This window comes from Pseudonaja textilis, chromosome Z (assembly GCF_049901715.1).
Source record: "Pseudonaja textilis isolate UNSWEBS1 chromosome Z, rPseTex1.2, whole genome shotgun sequence".
Taxonomy (NCBI): Eukaryota; Metazoa; Chordata; class Lepidosauria; order Squamata; family Elapidae; genus Pseudonaja; species Pseudonaja textilis.
Genome location: NC_142008.1, coordinates 81,404,938 through 81,423,590, shown reverse-complemented (window position 1 = coordinate 81,423,590; position 18,653 = coordinate 81,404,938). Strand labels below are relative to the sequence as shown.

The 18,653-nt window shown below is 37.8% G+C and overlaps 1 protein-coding gene across 8 annotated transcripts in view; it reads left to right on the top strand.

The window, feature by feature from the left end:
• The window catches only part of EPHA5 (EPH receptor A5), a 168,951-nt gene that overhangs the window by 62,595 nt on the left and 87,703 nt on the right, over positions 1–18,653 (top strand). For 5 of the 8 annotated variants that reach the window (XM_087916034.1, XM_087916040.1, XM_087916033.1 and 2 more), the window contains exon 4: positions 11,287–11,622. The exons of the other annotated variants lie outside the window; for them this stretch is intronic. In XM_087916034.1, coding sequence (XP_087772160.1) covers positions 11,287–11,622 — 336 coding nt within the window. The remainder of the gene's footprint in view (positions 1–11,286; positions 11,623–18,653) is intronic. 8 annotated transcript variants of the gene reach the window in all.

Below are 18,653 nucleotides of genomic sequence, written 5' to 3'. Positions count from 1 at the left end.
AAGATGTCGTCAAGTAGGGTACTACACCAGGGAGGCCCTGTAAAATCCGCTCCATGAGGGACTGAAAAATACCCGGGCAACACTTACGCCAAATTGGAGACGCTTGCATCGGAAGGCACCCCTGTGAGTGACGATGGTCTGAAGTTCCGCTGTTTGGTTATCAACAGGGAACTGTTGATATGCTTGAGACATGTCCAATTTAGCAAAAATACTGCCCGGTTCGAATGTGTGCAATAAGTGCTGAATGACGGGCACAGGGTAGGCGCTAACTTGTAAATATTTATTGATTGTTGTCTTGTAGTCCGAGCAAATTCTCAGGCTACCATCTTTTTGAGGGTGTGACAATGGGCGTCTCCCACTTGGCGAAATCTGTTGGCTCAATGACCCCTTGTTTTAGTAGTTTATCCAATTCAGCGTCTAGTTTTGGTCGAATAGCAAATGGAACTCTACGTGGTTTTAATCTGATTGGGACTGCCTGGGGTCAACGGTGAACGAGATGGGGTTCCATTATAACACCCCAGCTCCTCGCTGAACACATCTGCGTAGTCAGCGAATAAGGAGTCAGTGTCTGAGGTTGAGACAGCATGGACTCCTGTTAACCCTAGGCCGAGGTGGGGAAACCAATCGAGCCCCAATAAGGTGGGTAGATTGCCGTTAACTACCACTAGAGGTAGGTGGCCTTTAAAAGCTCTAAAACTGACAAGGAACTTGCCTCTGCCGATCACGGGAATGGCCTTCCCTGGTAGTCCTTCAGACCGAACTGGCATCTCTGAAGCCGGGTAGTAGATAGGCTGGGGTGGAGTCTCTTGAGGGTGTTCCACGAGATTATTGAGAGCGCTGACCCTGTGTCAACCTCCATGTGGCACAGTTTACCTTCTAGGGAAACGGAGAGAGAAATTTTACTAACAGTGTGGCAAGTACGCCTGGCAAGGCGGTGCGTGCGACAGTTTAATACTTGCCTCTGAGGTCCCGAGTGCGAGGACGGTGGGGGTCTGTGTGCAGCGCTTTGGGGGCTTGGCAGACTCTCGCAATGTGCCCCTCTTATGGCAGTTGTTGCAAACGGCTCCTTTAAACTTGCAGGTGGCCCTTTGATGTGATCCCCACAGGCTAGGCACAGAGTGCTTGGGTGGACCGGTGTATTCTTGTTTGGCCCCTACCTGCGACCGTCTGTCATTGGTGAGGCGATGGACACGTCTCATCATTGTGGGCTTCCTCCGCTTCCACCTCTTCGGAATGGACTGGGAACGATGCTAGCTTGGCGCTTGGGCCCTGAATTTCGGTGGCTGAGTTCGTTGCTAGCTCAGCTGCTAGGGCCTCCCTCACGCTTGCGCGAGGTTGAGGTCTTTTTAGCTAGCAGTCGCTCTGTAGGTGGAGATCCTTGACCCCACAAACTAATTGATCGAGGAGCATGTCCTCCAGGTATGTTCCAAACCCGCAGTGCAGGGCTGCTGTTCTGAGGGCGGCCATATATTGGTTGATGGTCTCCTTACTTGATTGCTTCCTCATTCGGAACGTGAACCTCCTGGCGATTTGTGAAGGCCTGGGAGCGTAGTGGTTTGTGAGGATCTCAAGCAACTCGGACCACGGAACGTTTTTCAATTCTCTCGGCGCCACGAGTGCTGCAGCGGTATCGTAAACGGTGGCTCCACAGTAGATTAGGAAATAGGATTTTTTCCGATGCTCTCCCGCATCCGCCAGGCCGACCGCATCGATGTAATGATTGAAACGGTTCTTATACGATTCCCACTTCTCTTCGTCTGGTTTAAACGCCGGGAATACTGGATTGGAACTCATGGTGCTGGAACGGCTGGGCTACCTGCGGAAAAATCTCTCTGGGACTACGAGCGCCGTGAGTTACTAGTGATATCAGCTCTGGAGAGGTTTTTTTGCTACCCTCTCTTTCTCTCTCTCTGGGTTACCACGTTGGCTGCTAGCCGTTGGAGGTGTCTTGATTCGCGCCAAAAAAAAAGTGGGCGTTAGTGACTCTCTACAGCGCTGTGCTGTGATTCCTACCGGCTCGAAATTCAAATGACACCCGTTTGAATTTCGCGCCAAATGCAGAGCGGCTGCGGCTCGCAGCGCTTCACTTTCCCTGTAGCGGGGCTAACAAGCGGCTACAGACGCTTCTAACTATTTGACTCAGACCGCTTTCTCTGGCTGCAGATCTGCGTTTGCTCTTTTTGATCGCTCGTTTCGTTAGCTGACCGCTCTCTCTGGCTGCGGATCAGCGTTTCTTGTCGCCAGCCGATCGCTCTCTCTGGGCTGTGGATCGGTGGCTAGTGACTCAGCGGTTGCAAGGTGCTTCTGGTAGCCATCCCATCCTCGTCGCCAGTGTTTTGTTTGAGCAATGAGAGGCTGAACCAGAGCAGGAGTGCAACAATACTTTATTTTACAATAAAGGGCTGACCGTGTTTGCCAAGCCTGGAACTGGCTCGCAGCAATCAGCAACCGGTTGGACCCCGCAGCCTGCATTTATACCTGGCTGCTGGGGAGAGCCAACCAATGGGAATGGGGGAATAACGCCCACGTAAAGTGAGTGGACCTGAGTGAGAACTCCTTGAGTCCTCAGGACATAACAGATAGCATTAAGGAAAATTTGAAGGAAAGGAAAGTAATATTTCCTCAGTCTAAAAAGTACTTTTGGTGGCCATGCAAATTAAAATGTTTAATCTAACCTCCACAATGCAATCATTGTAATTTCTTGAGTGAAATTCTTGTTTGTTTTTGTAGCAGTTTCTCTTTCTAATAGAGTAGCCTATGAAACTATTGCTGAGTGAACTGAATGAAAAATAAACCATTTGCAATTCTCGAATTGATCAAATTGATTGATTTTTTTTCCTCCTTGCAAGTCTATTGTACTTTTTACCCTATGTTCATAAGAGAACAAAGAGACAAACTTTCATTATTTAAAAACAACAAAGTGAAAGACTACAATGAATAATGACATTATTAAAGTAAAAACTTTGGGAAATCATTCTCTTTCATGGCAGTTTGCTGCTGAAAGTCAGCTGCATGATTTTTGTAAGTCTCTGCAAAAAGGGGGAGTGAGCCTGAGGGTTTTTGTTTTTGATCCAAATCTTCAGATAAAAGAAATAGTATTCGACTTTTCTTTTCTATGCATCTTAAGGCAGAAACTTCCACAATACTCAGTATTATTACACTTGATCTAATAAAAAAAAGTGATTAGCATTTTTCAAAACATCCAGATTACATCTGTTTCATGATGGCTGTATCTGTATTATAATATCTAACCATCTTCTATTAATATGTGAAATTATATTCTGAATAAAAAATAATCTATTTACAGGCCAATATGCATGATTCACTATTAACCACTGTCCTAATGTCCATTATGTTAACATATTTAAGTGCAGAAGAATTTAAGAAAGAGATAGGATTTATGTGTATGAGCAGTCAAGAAGCATGAGAAAATTCAGAAAGATTACTGAAAAGTTCTTGAAGTACAGAAAATTTTGAAAAAGATAACAGAATCTGATCTTATTAATACTTGTGTGAAATATCACCAGAAAACACCAACTGTGTACTAACATTGCAAATTGAAAAACTCATTTCTGTATTATTTCTAAGAAAACAGTATGAATATGTTCACTGAGACTCAATCTTCAGCTATAAGAAGATTTCATCTTTTCAAAACTGGTGTGATACTTTGAATTTTCTTTAACTCATTTGAATTTAGTAGAATGTTTTCAATAGAATCAGCCTTTGAAAATTCACATGTAGGATAGCCATTTTTGCCTTTCTTCTATTTACCACCATGTGATATTTAGAGATTTCTTGTCTTGATCCATAAAGTTCCAGTTCAGCTAATATTTAATCCTATTTTTACTAATGTGGCCACTACTTTAAAGAAACTGTTTAATCTACTGACATATTTTGAATCATAGGGATCTATAAAGTGAATATTCATTGAACCAAATAATTTGTTTCATATATCCATAATCTATTTCAGTCAACTATATAGTGTAAAATATATGAAATCAACAGAATAACTGGCTATGTAGTAGGATAGATGTAGGTAAGTTGATGCATCATTCAGTAGAAACTGTTGCCTTTACTATATCTGTTTTCCAAATAAAGTCAAATTGTTAATATGAAGACATAGTTAATAAAGTTTGCAACAAGCATTTTGGAAAAATTATGCATATGTGGGGGAAGGGACATTGGAGGAAGACCAGTTAGAAGACTGAATGTCTTTCTATTGTCCCTGATTTATGTTATTTATATATCAAACTTTTTAACTGCCTGGCTCCTTCAGAGGGGCTCTGGGTAGTATACAATTTAATCAGTATAATAAAACATTACAAACCAAATAATTTAAGATTAAAAATGAAAAATGTAAAACAAAATTATAATATCACAAGAGATGGAGAGATTGTTAATACAGGTATGGGGTGGGGGAATTCTCATAGGCTCAACCAGCCCCATGGCTACATGGGCCCCTGTGTCCTCCAGACAAGGGTACACAGCAAAGTTTCACACCCTTTATGGAAGCCCAAGATATTGGGGGCTTTCCTCAGCACTGAGGACAAAATGTTCCACAAAGCAGGGGCAGCAACAGAAAAGGCCCTCTTCCTTCATCTTTTCAGAGTTCTCTGATTTAAACTACACCATGTCTTTTCTCTAAAACAATAGTTCTCCCATCATTTTTAATTAAGTAACATTAAAGAAGAGGAATACAGGTCTACGGCTAGTAAACAATGTGATATACCAAATATAGCAAACACCAGATTGATTAAATGTAAATAAAATATGGAAATATTAAATGTATGTCCAAAGTTACAATACTAATGTCATGTAGAGTTAATTCTAACACTGATAGGTACATATATCTTTCTTAATTTAATTCAACACAATTAAAACAGCTTTCTTGATAACTAATGTAAGAAAATGCTCATCCATCAGCCTTAAAAAAAAACATCCACCATAGAATCCACAAAATGATTTTAAAAATGAAATATTTTCTCTTATATATTATTAAAATTAAAATTAATATACAATTATATATTGTGTATTACCAAAATAATATACAGTATATAATTAACTTCATACATAATTCCTGCACAAGGCAGTCAGCAAGTGAGGCCTACTCTGATGGAGGCTGGTAGTTCCTAAATACGATAAATATGTTAAATAAATAATACTTATATTTCTTGTTGCTCGGTTACTTTACTGTAAACAATTGATCTTAAAAAACAGAAGTTTTCTACTGATTGTTGAAAATAAGGCTGAGTGTTGTACCTATTGTTGTTGTCCTTCATTGATTTTAAACCCATCTTTTCATTATGTTGCTTGATGTTCATTATTATATCTTGCATATTATTTTTGGCTATCAAAGTAATGAAATCAGGGTAATGCAGATTATTGTTATTTTCTCCTCCAATTTTAAAACCATCTTTCAATCCACCCACACTCATCTTTCAATCCACCCTCTCCCCATTCATATTCCCAAAATAGTCAAAAAGACATAGGCTGGTCTCACTGCTTTGCCAACTTGGAGCTAGTCTGTTTCACCATATTTTGCCAAGATTGTGACTTCCTCATCTGTATATAGATTTCTCATAAGGACAATTAGATTTCCTGGAATTCCCATTTTCCTTAGGAAGCTCCACGGCTTGATAGTTTGACACAACAAAGAGATCTATAATCAACAAAGCAATTACTGATTTCTTGTTGTAATGTAACATCTGTTTTCCATAGCCACACTAAACGGCTCAATCTAACATTTCCTCTCCCTGCATGGTTTTAGTTTTGCTAGCATGTGAAATTAAGGATATTACAAAATAATTTCTATACTCTGTTAAGTCTTCTTTGTTTGGTTTTGGTATATAAACCTTTTTCAATAGAAGTTGAACCCTAACTGAGATGTTGCCCAGTTTTGCAGGCATAGTTTGATTAGAACTGCTATATATATTCTTCTGTTTATATTTCTATAGATATTCCATTAATTTCTGTAGTTTGCTGACTTGGTAATGGGCTAAAGTATTGGTCAAACTTCATCTTCATATTAGAGGTTCTTGTAAGTAAGAAATATCTGTTAAGGATGTTGATATCACTATACTGAATTTCAATACACTACTTCCTTCTTTGCTTAATCTTTTTAGAATCAGTAATTTTAGCATATCAGTTTAAGGTTGAAATCTCCTTCTGAGTTAGGACATATTTTGGAAGACTTTTTGATTTTCCCATTCTTACAAATATTGTTGTAATATTGTTTCTTGCTTTTTTTAACAGATCTTTGAAATTTTGGATGACATTCTTTCCTGAGATGTTTGATTTTCTCGGTTTCATTTCTTTTCATTTCTTGGTAATTTCTACCATTTGTTTTAACATTTAGATTCCTTTATTTAGTTTCTTGGTCTTTGGCAGTCTGTTTTCATTTTCATCCTGTCCACCGTAGTTGTCCACCCCTGATCTACAATAAAATGTCAAATGTTTGCAAAGCAACAGGATGTAGAATTATGCAGGTCTTTTGGCTTGTCTGGGCTGCATGGAGTGAAGAGGAACTGTCTTGGTATTATTTATTTTTTATATTGTTATTATCTTGGATGCATTACTAGTTGTTCAAGACCATATGCATGCAGACCATGGGCCACAGGTTGGACACACCTGCTCTATACCTTCTTTAATTTCAGAAAAGTTTATTTGGTTCCCTATAACTGGGAATCATGATTTCAATGTGATCCTTGATATTTTCTTGACACTAGTAGCTACAGGTAATTCTTGACATATAACAGTAATGGAACCTGCCCATTTGGTGGTAATGATGTTAATTGAAACTTGTTAAGTGAAAGAGCCTTCATCTTGATGCATATGTTAAATGAATGTGGGGTGAATGTGGGGTGAATGTGTGTGTGGGGGTCATTAAATATGCATGAAGTGCCTCAAGGATGCCTGCCTCATGCCTCCCAGGGCCTCCTGAAATACCCCCATGCTCTACATCCTTTCCTTGGGGTCCCCACAGCCACCTTCACCCCTCACAATGCCTTGTTTACCTTTCAGAGGTCTGCAGAACTCAGAATTGTGGGCTGTACTTACTGGGCCACACAGAGCAGCCGTTGGAAACTGACCTTGGCAAAGTAATATTTCCCCCACCTTCTGCCTTTGTGCATGGCCTCTTTAACTCTAAACAGGATAATGAGCCACAATTTGTAGTTTGCAGTTTCTATATTTCCTCATGAAAAAAAGTTTTAAAATGGGATGTTTTAAAAGAAAGGGATAAACAAGAGTACAGTGATACAGAGAGCAGATAATGAAGAGTTAATTATTAAAAGGATGATGCAGAGGAAGCTGCTTTGCCTTGTTTGAAACCTGACCTGGAAGGCATGACTTCTCTCCCTCCTCCCTTTGCATTGCCCTTTTAACACTTAATGCTTCATTGTCTGTCCTCTGTTTCACTGCATCGTGCTCTTGTTTCTTCCCCTTCCTTTTAAAACTTTTCATGAGGAAATATAGAAACTGCAAATCACAAACTGTGGCAGAAGATGGGGAAAATACGGTTTTGCGAGGTCAGCTTGCAATGGCTTCTCCACATAGCCCAGTAAGAACAACCTATAATATAAATTTTGCAGACCTCTGAAAGGCATTGTGAGGGTTGGAACGGAGGACAAAGCAGACCTAGTGCCTTTGGGGCCCTGGCAGGGCAAGGATGGGTGGTGGAAGAGATAGGTGGGCATGCTTCAGCGTCTCTGCAAATTAATGAATCCTACCAGTTATTTGTTAGTGAAATGACCAGATAACATTTGTAAAATTCTTATCTTTGAATCATGGTTGAACATGGGAGATATATTGTAACTTTGAGTGGTCACTAAATGTACCTCAAGGATTACTTGTAAAGGGAGGGGGTGCCTTGCAGGGTGAAGAGAACCACATCTCTCCTCCCTGACTTGGAAATTCCCCTTCATCCGAAGAGGTGGAATAATGGTAGTCAGCATGGCTGCCATGAAGCTGGGAACAGCCAGAATATCCAAGACAGTGCAGTAGCGAAGGAAGCAGTGAACAGAGACTGTGTTGCTGGGTGAGATGATTTTACTTCTTTACAAGTTACCCCAAGGATTAAAAAATCTAGAGAAGGGACTCTTAAAAATATAATTATCCAAGTGGCAGGGAATATTTTTTTAAAAAGAGAACTATGCTGAAAAATAAGTTGACAGCACTATCGACTAATGAAAGAAAAAGTGACTCATAGACTCCTGGAAACTTATAAAGGAGAATGGATGTGAATTTTAATTGTTTATTGCTTGTTTATTGTCTTATGCTCACGAGAGGTGGAAATAAGGGAAACATTCTATAAAAGAGATTCTGGAAAGCTAGAATAAAAGACTAAAACCACAGAGCAGATTTAAGGAACTGGGAAAATATCTTGGACTAACAGAGTACTGAGTAAATGTTGGAAATGGCCATTTAAACAATTGACTGTGTTTTGAAAAAAATAGAGACTGAGTGAAACAAATACCTCCTGGAAAAAAGGTAGCATGGAAATTAGAGAGGGGACCTTTATTTATTAAACTACATTTCTAGGATTTTGGATGCTCTGAATTTGATTGAGACACGATCGTTTGTCCTACTTTTATCACTATTATGACTCTAGTTGAAGGAACAACTGTGGGGATGAGAGGATTTCTTAATGATATGTCCTTGGTGTTCCAAAATATTATTAATCTAGTCAATAGTTTGGACCAGTAAATAGAAAACATTTTGCAAAGAAAAATTGGATAAAGATCAAACTGCCCATGAATTGGTGGAAGCAACAGCACTACGTTTGGACAAAAAGGACTACCTGAGCCAGCAAATGCAATATGAACAGGGAAAAATATAGATCAGAAAAATCAGCAAAAGCAACAATGAAGAGGAGGACCAGATAAAGGATAAGCAAAAGGAGCAGAAAGAACAAATGGACTGGCCGTATCAACAAAGAAATCAAGGACTGGAGCAAAAAACAGGATTGACAAATCAGCCGGCAAAGGAAGAAAAACTGAAGAAAATAAAACAGATAAATCAACAACACACAAGTAGTTACCTTTGATAAGGAGACTGGAATATGGGCAGATAATTGGGAGAATTGGCAGCACAAGATTGTACTAGGAGAAATGTTTAGACTGAATAAAAAAGAGATGAAGACAGAGATAAAGATGAGTGTGGCAGTCAAATTAAAAAAAGGATAAGATTTGAAGCACAAAAGAGAAGAAGAAATAATGGATAAGAAAATTGCCTATGTATGTTTGAATAATATAATGATAAAATGGATAAATGTGATAGAGATTATTAACACTGTTATTTTGAATTAGATAAATATGAATGATACCCGAATTAGATAAATATGAGTTAAATATAACTTTGTTCACACACAGTACAGATGTAAATTTGAAATAAAAAATAAAAAAAAAATTCAAAGAAGATTAGTGCTTATTTTTTGTGTATGCTGAAGGAAAACATTTATCTTAAAACAACTTTAAAACCAGAGACCAAGACACACTTACATTGAAGAATAATTTGATTTATTAATAGATTAAGTACTGGAAGTCAGGAATAAAGACCTGAAAGAGGGCAGGAGTTTCATCCCTTTTTATAGAATTATGCAGATCATTTCAATAGTTACATCAATCATTTTGGTCTAGTGGTTGAGGCACCCGCTAGAAACCAGGAGACTGAGTTTTAGCTTTGGCCATAAAAGCTAGCTGGGTGGCATTGGGCTTGTTACTCTCTCTCAGCCTAACTCATTTTACAGGATTGTTGTTGTGGGGAAAATAAAATAAAGAAAATACGTTGGATATATCACTGACTTAAACTATTTGTAAAATGAATATGTAAATATGCAATTTTCATAGGAGCAAACATGATTGATACAATTAATATTACTAAGATAATTCTTATGCATATTAAAATATTTAATGAATATTGGATAAATTATTGATAGAATTTTCAATATAAATAAAGAACTTTTTAGAATTAGAATTATAACAAGTAATTTTAACATCACCATTATCAAAAATCTGGATCCGAGTGCTTAATGCTAACAGTGTTCTTAGCATTCATTAACTCCTATGGCAAGTGTGCATTTCTTTACTTTGTTTGTTTTTTGCCTTGTTAGTTTAGCTACAGCTTAGAATTCCAGGTACCCATTTGTTTCTAGGTGAATTTGATAGATTGAGTATTAGAAAACACATATAAATTTGGGCCCATGGTTAATTTATTACCCTCATGATGCGCTACTATTTTGTGAGTGTATGCATAAATGTTTCATGTAGATTTATTTAGTAGTCATATCTGAGCCAGGACAAACTTAAAATGATCACAGCAAGATCATAGGTATTCCCAAGATAGGTTGCTTGATATTATGTTCAGTAACAAAGGCTAATTTCAAAATGATTTTTTGATACTGTTTGTTTGTGAAATGTTATATGGTCGCCAATTCACTCTCAGTGATTCTGGGCAGCCCAAGATAAAAACTCAATACCAAAAAAAAAAAAATCAATATCCATCCCCGGTGATAACATACAATGCATTAGTCATCTGGAATTGTTGAGTAGATTTACTTTTGTTACTGCTTTCTAAAGTGCGTGTTGGAAACTGTGATGAAAAGGAATTACTGAGAAGGAAACTATGGAATTTTTGCCCTGCTGTGCTGAATTCTAATACTTATTTAAGGTATAAGATGGTTGAGAATACATATATATGAATATTCTAACTTTCTTTGATTATACAAAGAATAATCCTGCTTTAGTTCTGTCCCAAATGTCTTATGAGAGAATTCCTTTCAACAAGTGTTTGGGGATATATGAAACTGCAGTGCAATTTATACAGAAAATTAATTGTAGCATTCTCACAATTCAAAAACAACCCAGATACATATAATAGTTCTGAGAATAAGTAGAAAATCAGAAGTTTTCTTAACAAAGAAGGTATTTAGGAGAAGAGAGGACAGGGTCATTGAGGGGGGGGGGAGTTTTGTATTTATGTGTTCATTGTTAAGGGATTTTCTTGCTTTGTAAGTTTAAAATATACTGTTAAAATACCCATATTCTAAAAGAATTGCTAACTGTTGGGAGGCTATTGGATTTCCCATTACCTTTCTTGGAAGTCTTGTCTTGATCTCTAAGAAAAGATGGGAAAGTGTTGGATGCAAATGCATTCCCAGGGATCCAATGGACCATAGCTCCCGTCCTGATAGATTATTTGGTTTATAATTCTTTTATCTTTGAAAATATTAGATAGGAACTTGGGATTTGAATCTGATTCTTACTTTATTTTTCTCACTTTACATACCAGGACCCCCCTCTGCACCTCGGAGTGCCATCTCAAATGTTAACGAGACTAGTGTCTTTCTGGAATGGATTCCTCCTGCTGATTCTGGTGGAAGGAAAGATGTGTCTTATTATATTGCATGCAAGAAGTGCAACTGGCACTCTGGGCTCTGTGAGGCATGTGGCAGTCATGTCAGGTACCTTCCACAACAAAACAACCTGAAAAACACCTCTGTGATGATGGTAGACCTGCTTTCTCACACAAATTATACCTTTGAAATTGAGGCAGTGAATGGTGTGTCCGGCCAGAATCCAGCTACACGGCACTTTGTTTCAGTCAATGTAACCACAAACCAGGCAGGTAAGTGCAATTTCACACAGACAACTAGGTTCCTAACAGGGTGTAGGCTATGATTCTTTCCCAGGTTAGAAGGTGCATAACAGAAAGCTGCTTAATAATAATTTGTTTTCAGTAAAGAATATTTTTTCCTCTCTTCTTCACATTTGGATTAAAGAACATGCATTACTAAACCACATAATAAAAATGTTTTTCCCATGTTAATGAACCATGCAGGATCTATACAAAATAGATTTTCACCATCAAATTATCATAAAATGTAAAACATTCAATTGTTACTACTTGTAATAGAAAGGATGATGTAATATATGTTTTCCCAAGAGCCATTAATGAAGCAGTTAATCTCTTTACAATTACAATTTGAAAAGGAAAAATATTAACTATATTTAGTTCTATTGGCATACATATTCCATAGACTATCAAAATATAAAGGACTCCAGTTTACATATGTTGTCATTTTTTTTTTACTGTTACAAGAAATGTGTTGTTTCTATAGGTGAAAGCATAATCTACTATCTTCCTTCAGCTTTACTTGCTGGACAATAAGTTACTTCAGTTTAGGCTTGTGATGCCAAATCTAGGCACGCGTACCAGAAGTGGAACACAGAGCCATGTCTGTGGGCACACGAGCCGTAGCCCCAGCTCAGTTCCACTGTGCATGCACACATGTCTCCCACCAGCCAGCTGATTTTGGGGTATCTGCTGCATATGCGTGGGGGCAGGGTGCATGCAGGAGATTCATGCGCAGGGGGCAGCATGCGGGGGACCACAGTCACGCAAAGAGGAGGGCAGGGAGAACATGGAGGGTCACACGTGCATGTGTAAGGGGGTGGGGGGCACGGGGGTACGCATTCATTGCATTATGGGTGCAGGCACGCACATGCGCTTTCAGCACGCATGCACACACTTTTGGCATGTGATGACAAAAAGGTTAGCCATCACTGGTCTAGGCTCTCAATCAACTTCTTGTGTTGTGTGAAGTCTTTTGCTACTCCAGTACAATATTTAGACAACAGCAGCGGCTGTTGTCCCATGACTATATCTGGATCTATGCTTTTTATCATATTATGTCAGTTATATGCAGATTCCATTAGAAAAATGAAAAAAGATTTCATACAGAAATGAATGTATAAATTAATTTGATAATGAAGAATAAGGGTAAAAATCTGTTATTTGAGGAGAAATATAATCGGAAAACAAGGTAGCAGATTTAGCATTTTCAAAATAGTCATGAAATTATTTTTCTTGGTTCAACCACATTTGAAAGAATCCATTTCAAACGAGGAGCATTTTGTCGAATAATATGCAATGAACAGAAGCTGTATTTAGGAAACAACCATCAGTATCTTTTATTAAAGATAATAAAAATCTATATTTAAATTCCATTTTGTTTTATTGTTAGTATGTTCTCTGAATAAGTGATTGAACCTCAATAGTCAATATAACTACAGAGTAGAAATAGAATTTCCCCTTGGTATGAGAGTCATGAGAAACATAAATGATATTTTGAAACCATTCAACAAATATTAAATCATTTCATTTGATCCCCCCACCCATCAGCCCTTACTCAGGTTGTCACAAGTAGTATTTGTTGTCTATCTAATTCTATGTTATCTCTCTCACCACTGCTTTAAAACTTGCTCAAAATTTTATTTTATCAGTGGCAGAAAGTAAACACAATAAAGAAATAGAATAGTGATGAAAATAAACCTATGTAAATGCTTTGTTTTATCTTTTGTCTAGAATTTTGTATCCCATGAGTTTCTTTATTTTATACGGTCTTCAGAAATAAGAACATTAAAAAATGTTATAGGCACACAGTCATAGCTTAAAAATAAAACAACATGAAATGTATAGGGGGCAGGGGCTTAGCTAGTACTTTGTCCAAGGTCTGGGGAAATAGCCAAAATTTGCCAAGGTTTCTGGAACAATTTTAGAATGAGAAACATACAATCTTTGAGGAGATTATACCAGATAGCAGTGTCAAGTAAGAAAGACACATTTCCTACATCTTAATAAAAACATTATTTTATTGGGTGGACCTTGATCACATACACTCTGTGTCAGACCTGCTCCAACCTCATCCCTTAGGAAAGAAAGACCGTTGACTTCATTGGGTTGAAGCAAAAGGTTCTTTTACTAAAGAGATGTTGGCTGTTGTCAGACTAGCTCTGGATTTCACACATTCAAAAGATACAGAAAGGTTTCCCCTCATCCCAACCCTCCCCCTCCCCAATACCAATCTATCTTCATCCAATTGGAACTCAGTGAGATGTTTTGAGAACACTGTGATGCTTGGGGATAATAGACATTCTTTCTTAGGGTGCCTGGCCTTGGGTTCCAAACTGCTGATGAGCTTCTCTGCTCTTCATCACCTGCCATTTCCCTCTCCCTGTTTCCCAGCACATATATATACAGCTTTTTTGCCCATTTATTGTACCTTCCCCTTTCTAGCTTTTGATGGCAGGATGCCTGTGAGGTGTCAAGCTGCACCTGGAAGATGTGTCATTCTGATCTCGCACGTCCCTTACTACCTCAATTCCAACTACAGCTGGCCTTAAATGCAAGCTACTCAATGCAAGAAGCCTTATGAATAAAAAACCTGAACTTCTCCTCTTACTAAATATGGCTAAATTCGACATCATATTTGTCTGTGAAACATGGCTCAATGCATCTCTCCCTGACTCCATTACCACAGTAAGAGACTATCATGTTTACTGATCAGATCATGAAATTCGTAGAGGAGGTGGTGTTGCTATCTTCTATAAAAAGTCCTTACATGTAAAAAACATCCAAGTTACCCAGGAGCTTGCTCTTCCTGAGACCATCATCTGTGAATTATCCTTAAATATCATATTTTGATTCTTACTATGTTACAGAGCACCTGATTATGATATCGAACATGTAAACAAGCTAAATTCACTACTAACATGGGCAACATCCTGCCCACATGCTTTTATCTTTCTTGGTGACTTCAATCTACCTCATATTAACTGGACCCTTAACGAATGTACAACTGAACCCATACATGCAACTTTCTACAATGCTGTTACAAATCTGGGACTGGAACAACTAATAACCAACAATACTAGATTTAACAACTGCCTCGATCTCATCTTCTGCAATAGTTTGAATTTAATTTATGGAATACAAACTAAAGAACCCTTTTCCAACAGCGACCACAATATGATTGACTTTTGTCTCAACAAAAATCATCACAATGACATAATCCCCATGTCACAACTCCAATAAAGAACGGACTGGAGCCGAGACAGCCAGGCTGTGATACGATCATAGCCTTTTACTTGCCTTGTGCTACCACGTGGACGTTATGATGTATATTCTTCAAATAACTGACATCGGCTTCCTGACAAGGAGTGGTGCAATAATAATGATTCATGGCTGGATGTCAAGGGGGTGTTGTTGTAATAATGATAAGAGACAAATTGGGGTACATGGACTCATTGAGCAGGGGAAAGGTGCAGTTACCATGTTTCTTTAATTTAAGGATGCCAGATGTTAGGCAGTGAAGGCGGCCGGAAGGTGGTAAAAGTAATTATGTTCTTATCCAAAGCATAACATGTCCCAGAGCTGACTTTAAACATATTTTGATTGCTGTTACCTGTTGTTGTGGTGTGGGAGACAAATAAAAAACTTCACTGAAGCTACATGAGTGAGTTGATATCTTATTGTTCACCCCCTCAACCTTGGACGAACAGATGACACCCCAATTATAACTTCAAAAAAGGCAACTATGATCTTAAAGGAAACGATCTCTCATCCCTTGATTGGATGCAATACTGTTGAAGACCATTACAACATATTTTTACTTGAAGTCAAAAGAGTCATCAAACTATATGTACCAATAACAACTCCCAAAACAAAACAAAAAAACAGATTACCCATAACAATAAGGAAACTTCAATTCAAAAAGAGATCACTCTGGTGGAAAAACAAATCTGGTCACATTGACAACTTCAAAAGCCGATACAAAAATTTATACCACCAGATAAAGACTGAATGCACCAATTATCACATTAAACAAGAGGAAAACCTTCTATGCACCAATTCTGTCTGCGCTTTTTACAATTTTGTAAACAACAAACTAAAAGACTCAAGGTCCATCCCACCCCTGATAGGATCTAACGGTAAAGACTGCAACAACGACACCATTAAAGCCAACCTCTTTAACACATTCTTTGGCCCAGTATTTGTAAACAGCTATGGATCATGCCCATTATTTCCTAGCCGAACCACAGACAACTACAATGATCTAATACATATCGATTTTACAGAAGACAATGTTGAAAAAGCACTACGTGATCTAAAACCATCTCTATCTATTGGACCAGATGGAATATGTGCCTACTTCTTAAAAAAGCTATCCACTGCCATAGCAGAACCCCTCAGCATAATCTTTGAAAAATCTTTCAGGACCAGCTCCTTGCCTAACCTATGGTCACAAGCCACGGTCATCCCCATCTTCAAAAAGGGAGACCCCAGCCTAGTTGAAAATTACAGACCAATCTCCTTATGCTGCATCACCTGTAAAGTCATGGAATCAATTATTAACCAATCCATTATCCTCCACTTAGAAATAAACAACCTACTCTCTAGTAAACAATTTGGTTTCAGAAAACAACTATCCAGTAATCTGCAATGTTACACTGCAAAAACATATGGACTACACAACTCGATCAGGGCAAAACAATAAACGCAATCTACATAGACTTCTGTAAAGCCTTTGATTCAGTGGTACACGACAAACTACTCCTAAAACTAAAATCTTATGGTATCTCTGGACAACTGCACAACTGGATAGAAGCATTCCTGTCAAACAGACAACAAATGGTCAAAATTGGGAGTGTCCTATCAAATTCTGTACCTGTCAATAGTGGTGTCCCCCCAAGGCAGTGTTCTAAGATCAATTCTCTTCATACTCTATATAAATGACCTCTGTGATCATATTAAGAGCAACTGCGCTCTCTTCCCTGATGATGTAAAGCTGTTCAATACCACAGACAATACTGCTACCCTTCAAAAAGATCTTGATTATGTGTCAGAATGGCCAAACAAATGGCAACTTCAAATCTCAACAAATAAATGCTCTGTCTTACATATTTGCAAAAAAAAAATCAGAAAATAAAATACAAGCTGAATTGTCAAGACCTTGTTGATGATCCAAGCTCTGCAAAGGACTTTGGAATACTCTTCTCTAATGATCTAAGTGCTAGAGCCCACTGTAACTACATAGCCAAAAAGGCATTAAGAGTTGTTAACCTAATCCTACATAGCTTTTTCTGTGGTGATATCACACTGCTAACTAGAGCATACAAAACATTTGCTAGACCAAGACTCGAATACAACTCATCAGTCTGGAACCCACATAACGTATCTGATATTAGCACAGTTGAGAAAGTCCTGAAATATTTCACAAGAAGAGTTCTCCACTCCTTTACTTGTTGTAGAATACCTTATGCCACCAGACTTGAAATTGTAGACCTAGAAAACCTTGAATTACGCCGTCTCTGTTGTGATCTAAATATGATTTATAAAATCATACATTGCATTGACTTACCTGTCAATGAATACTTCAGCTTCAACCATAACAATACAAGAGCATACAATAGATACAAACTCAAGGTTAACTGCACCAAACTTGATTGCAGGAAATACGACTTCAGCAACAGAGTGGTCAATGTCTGAAATACTCTACCTGACTCTGTGGTTTCTTCCCAAAGCCCCAAAAACTTTAACCTTAGACTTATTGACCTCACCCCTTTCCTAAGAGATCTGTAGGGGGCATAAGCATAAGTGCACCACCATCTCTGGTGCCTACTGTCTCTGTCTATTGTTTCTTTTATTTTTCTTATATGTACCCATTTCATGTATTAATAACTATGTATATACTTATACCTATTATCTTGTAAGCGATTGACAAATCAAAATAAATAAATAAAATAAATAAAATTGTTTTGTTTATAATTTTACTTTAATCTGAAAGGACCAGTGGTGGGATTAAATTTTTTTTACTACTGATTCTGTGGGTGTGGCTTGATGGGTGTTGCAGGGAAAGGATATTGTAAAATTTCCAGTCAGAGGTGGTATTTGCTGGTTCTCCAAACTACTCAAAATTTCGACTACCGGTTCTCCAGAACTGGTCAAAACCCGCTGAATAGCACCTCTGGAAAGGATGTATTCAAGCTATCTTTCTGGAGAAACATTTTCCCCTGTTAATGGTCCTGGAAATGATCTAGGTTTATTCTGTTCTTTGTCAAAGGATTAAGACTGAAGAAATCCTTGCATCATATTGCAATGTTTGAAGAACTTTGAAAAAGCTCTGTGGTTTGAAAACGTTAGTAAAATGACATATTACTTGTTTGTTTGTACTATATTAAATCTATTCCATTCATATATTTATATACTACCTTTCTAAGCAAATTCTTTCTGGAATTCATGGGTAGCATTTATCCTCAGTCATAACTATATTCAGTTGAAATTAATGGGATTTCAGTTATGCATCAAGTTTAATTTTTTCTTTGATTTCAGTGTCTTGTTAATAATTTAGTTGGAAAGCTGTTTCTAAAATACACTAACAAATACAGGTAGTCTCCAACTTAAAACAGTTCATTTAGACACCACTCAAATTTAAAATGGCACTGAAAAAGTGAATTATGACCGTTGTTCACATGTAGATCATTGCAGCATCCCCATTGTTACATAATCAAAATTCAGATGCTTGGCAACTGGCAGGTATTTATGATGGTTGCAATGTCTCAGGGTCATGTGATCACTTTTTGCAATCTTCTGACAAGCAAAGTCAATGGGATAAACTAAATTCACTTAATTAACAGTGTTAATAATTTAACAATTGCTGTAATTCACTAAACTGGCAAGAAAGTTTATAAAATGGGGCAGAATTCACTTAATCTCATATAGCAATAGAAATTTGGGCTGAATTGTGGTAGTAAGTAGAGAACTAACTGTATTATATTACAGGCCACCTAACTAAACAGGAAATAGATGGATATTTT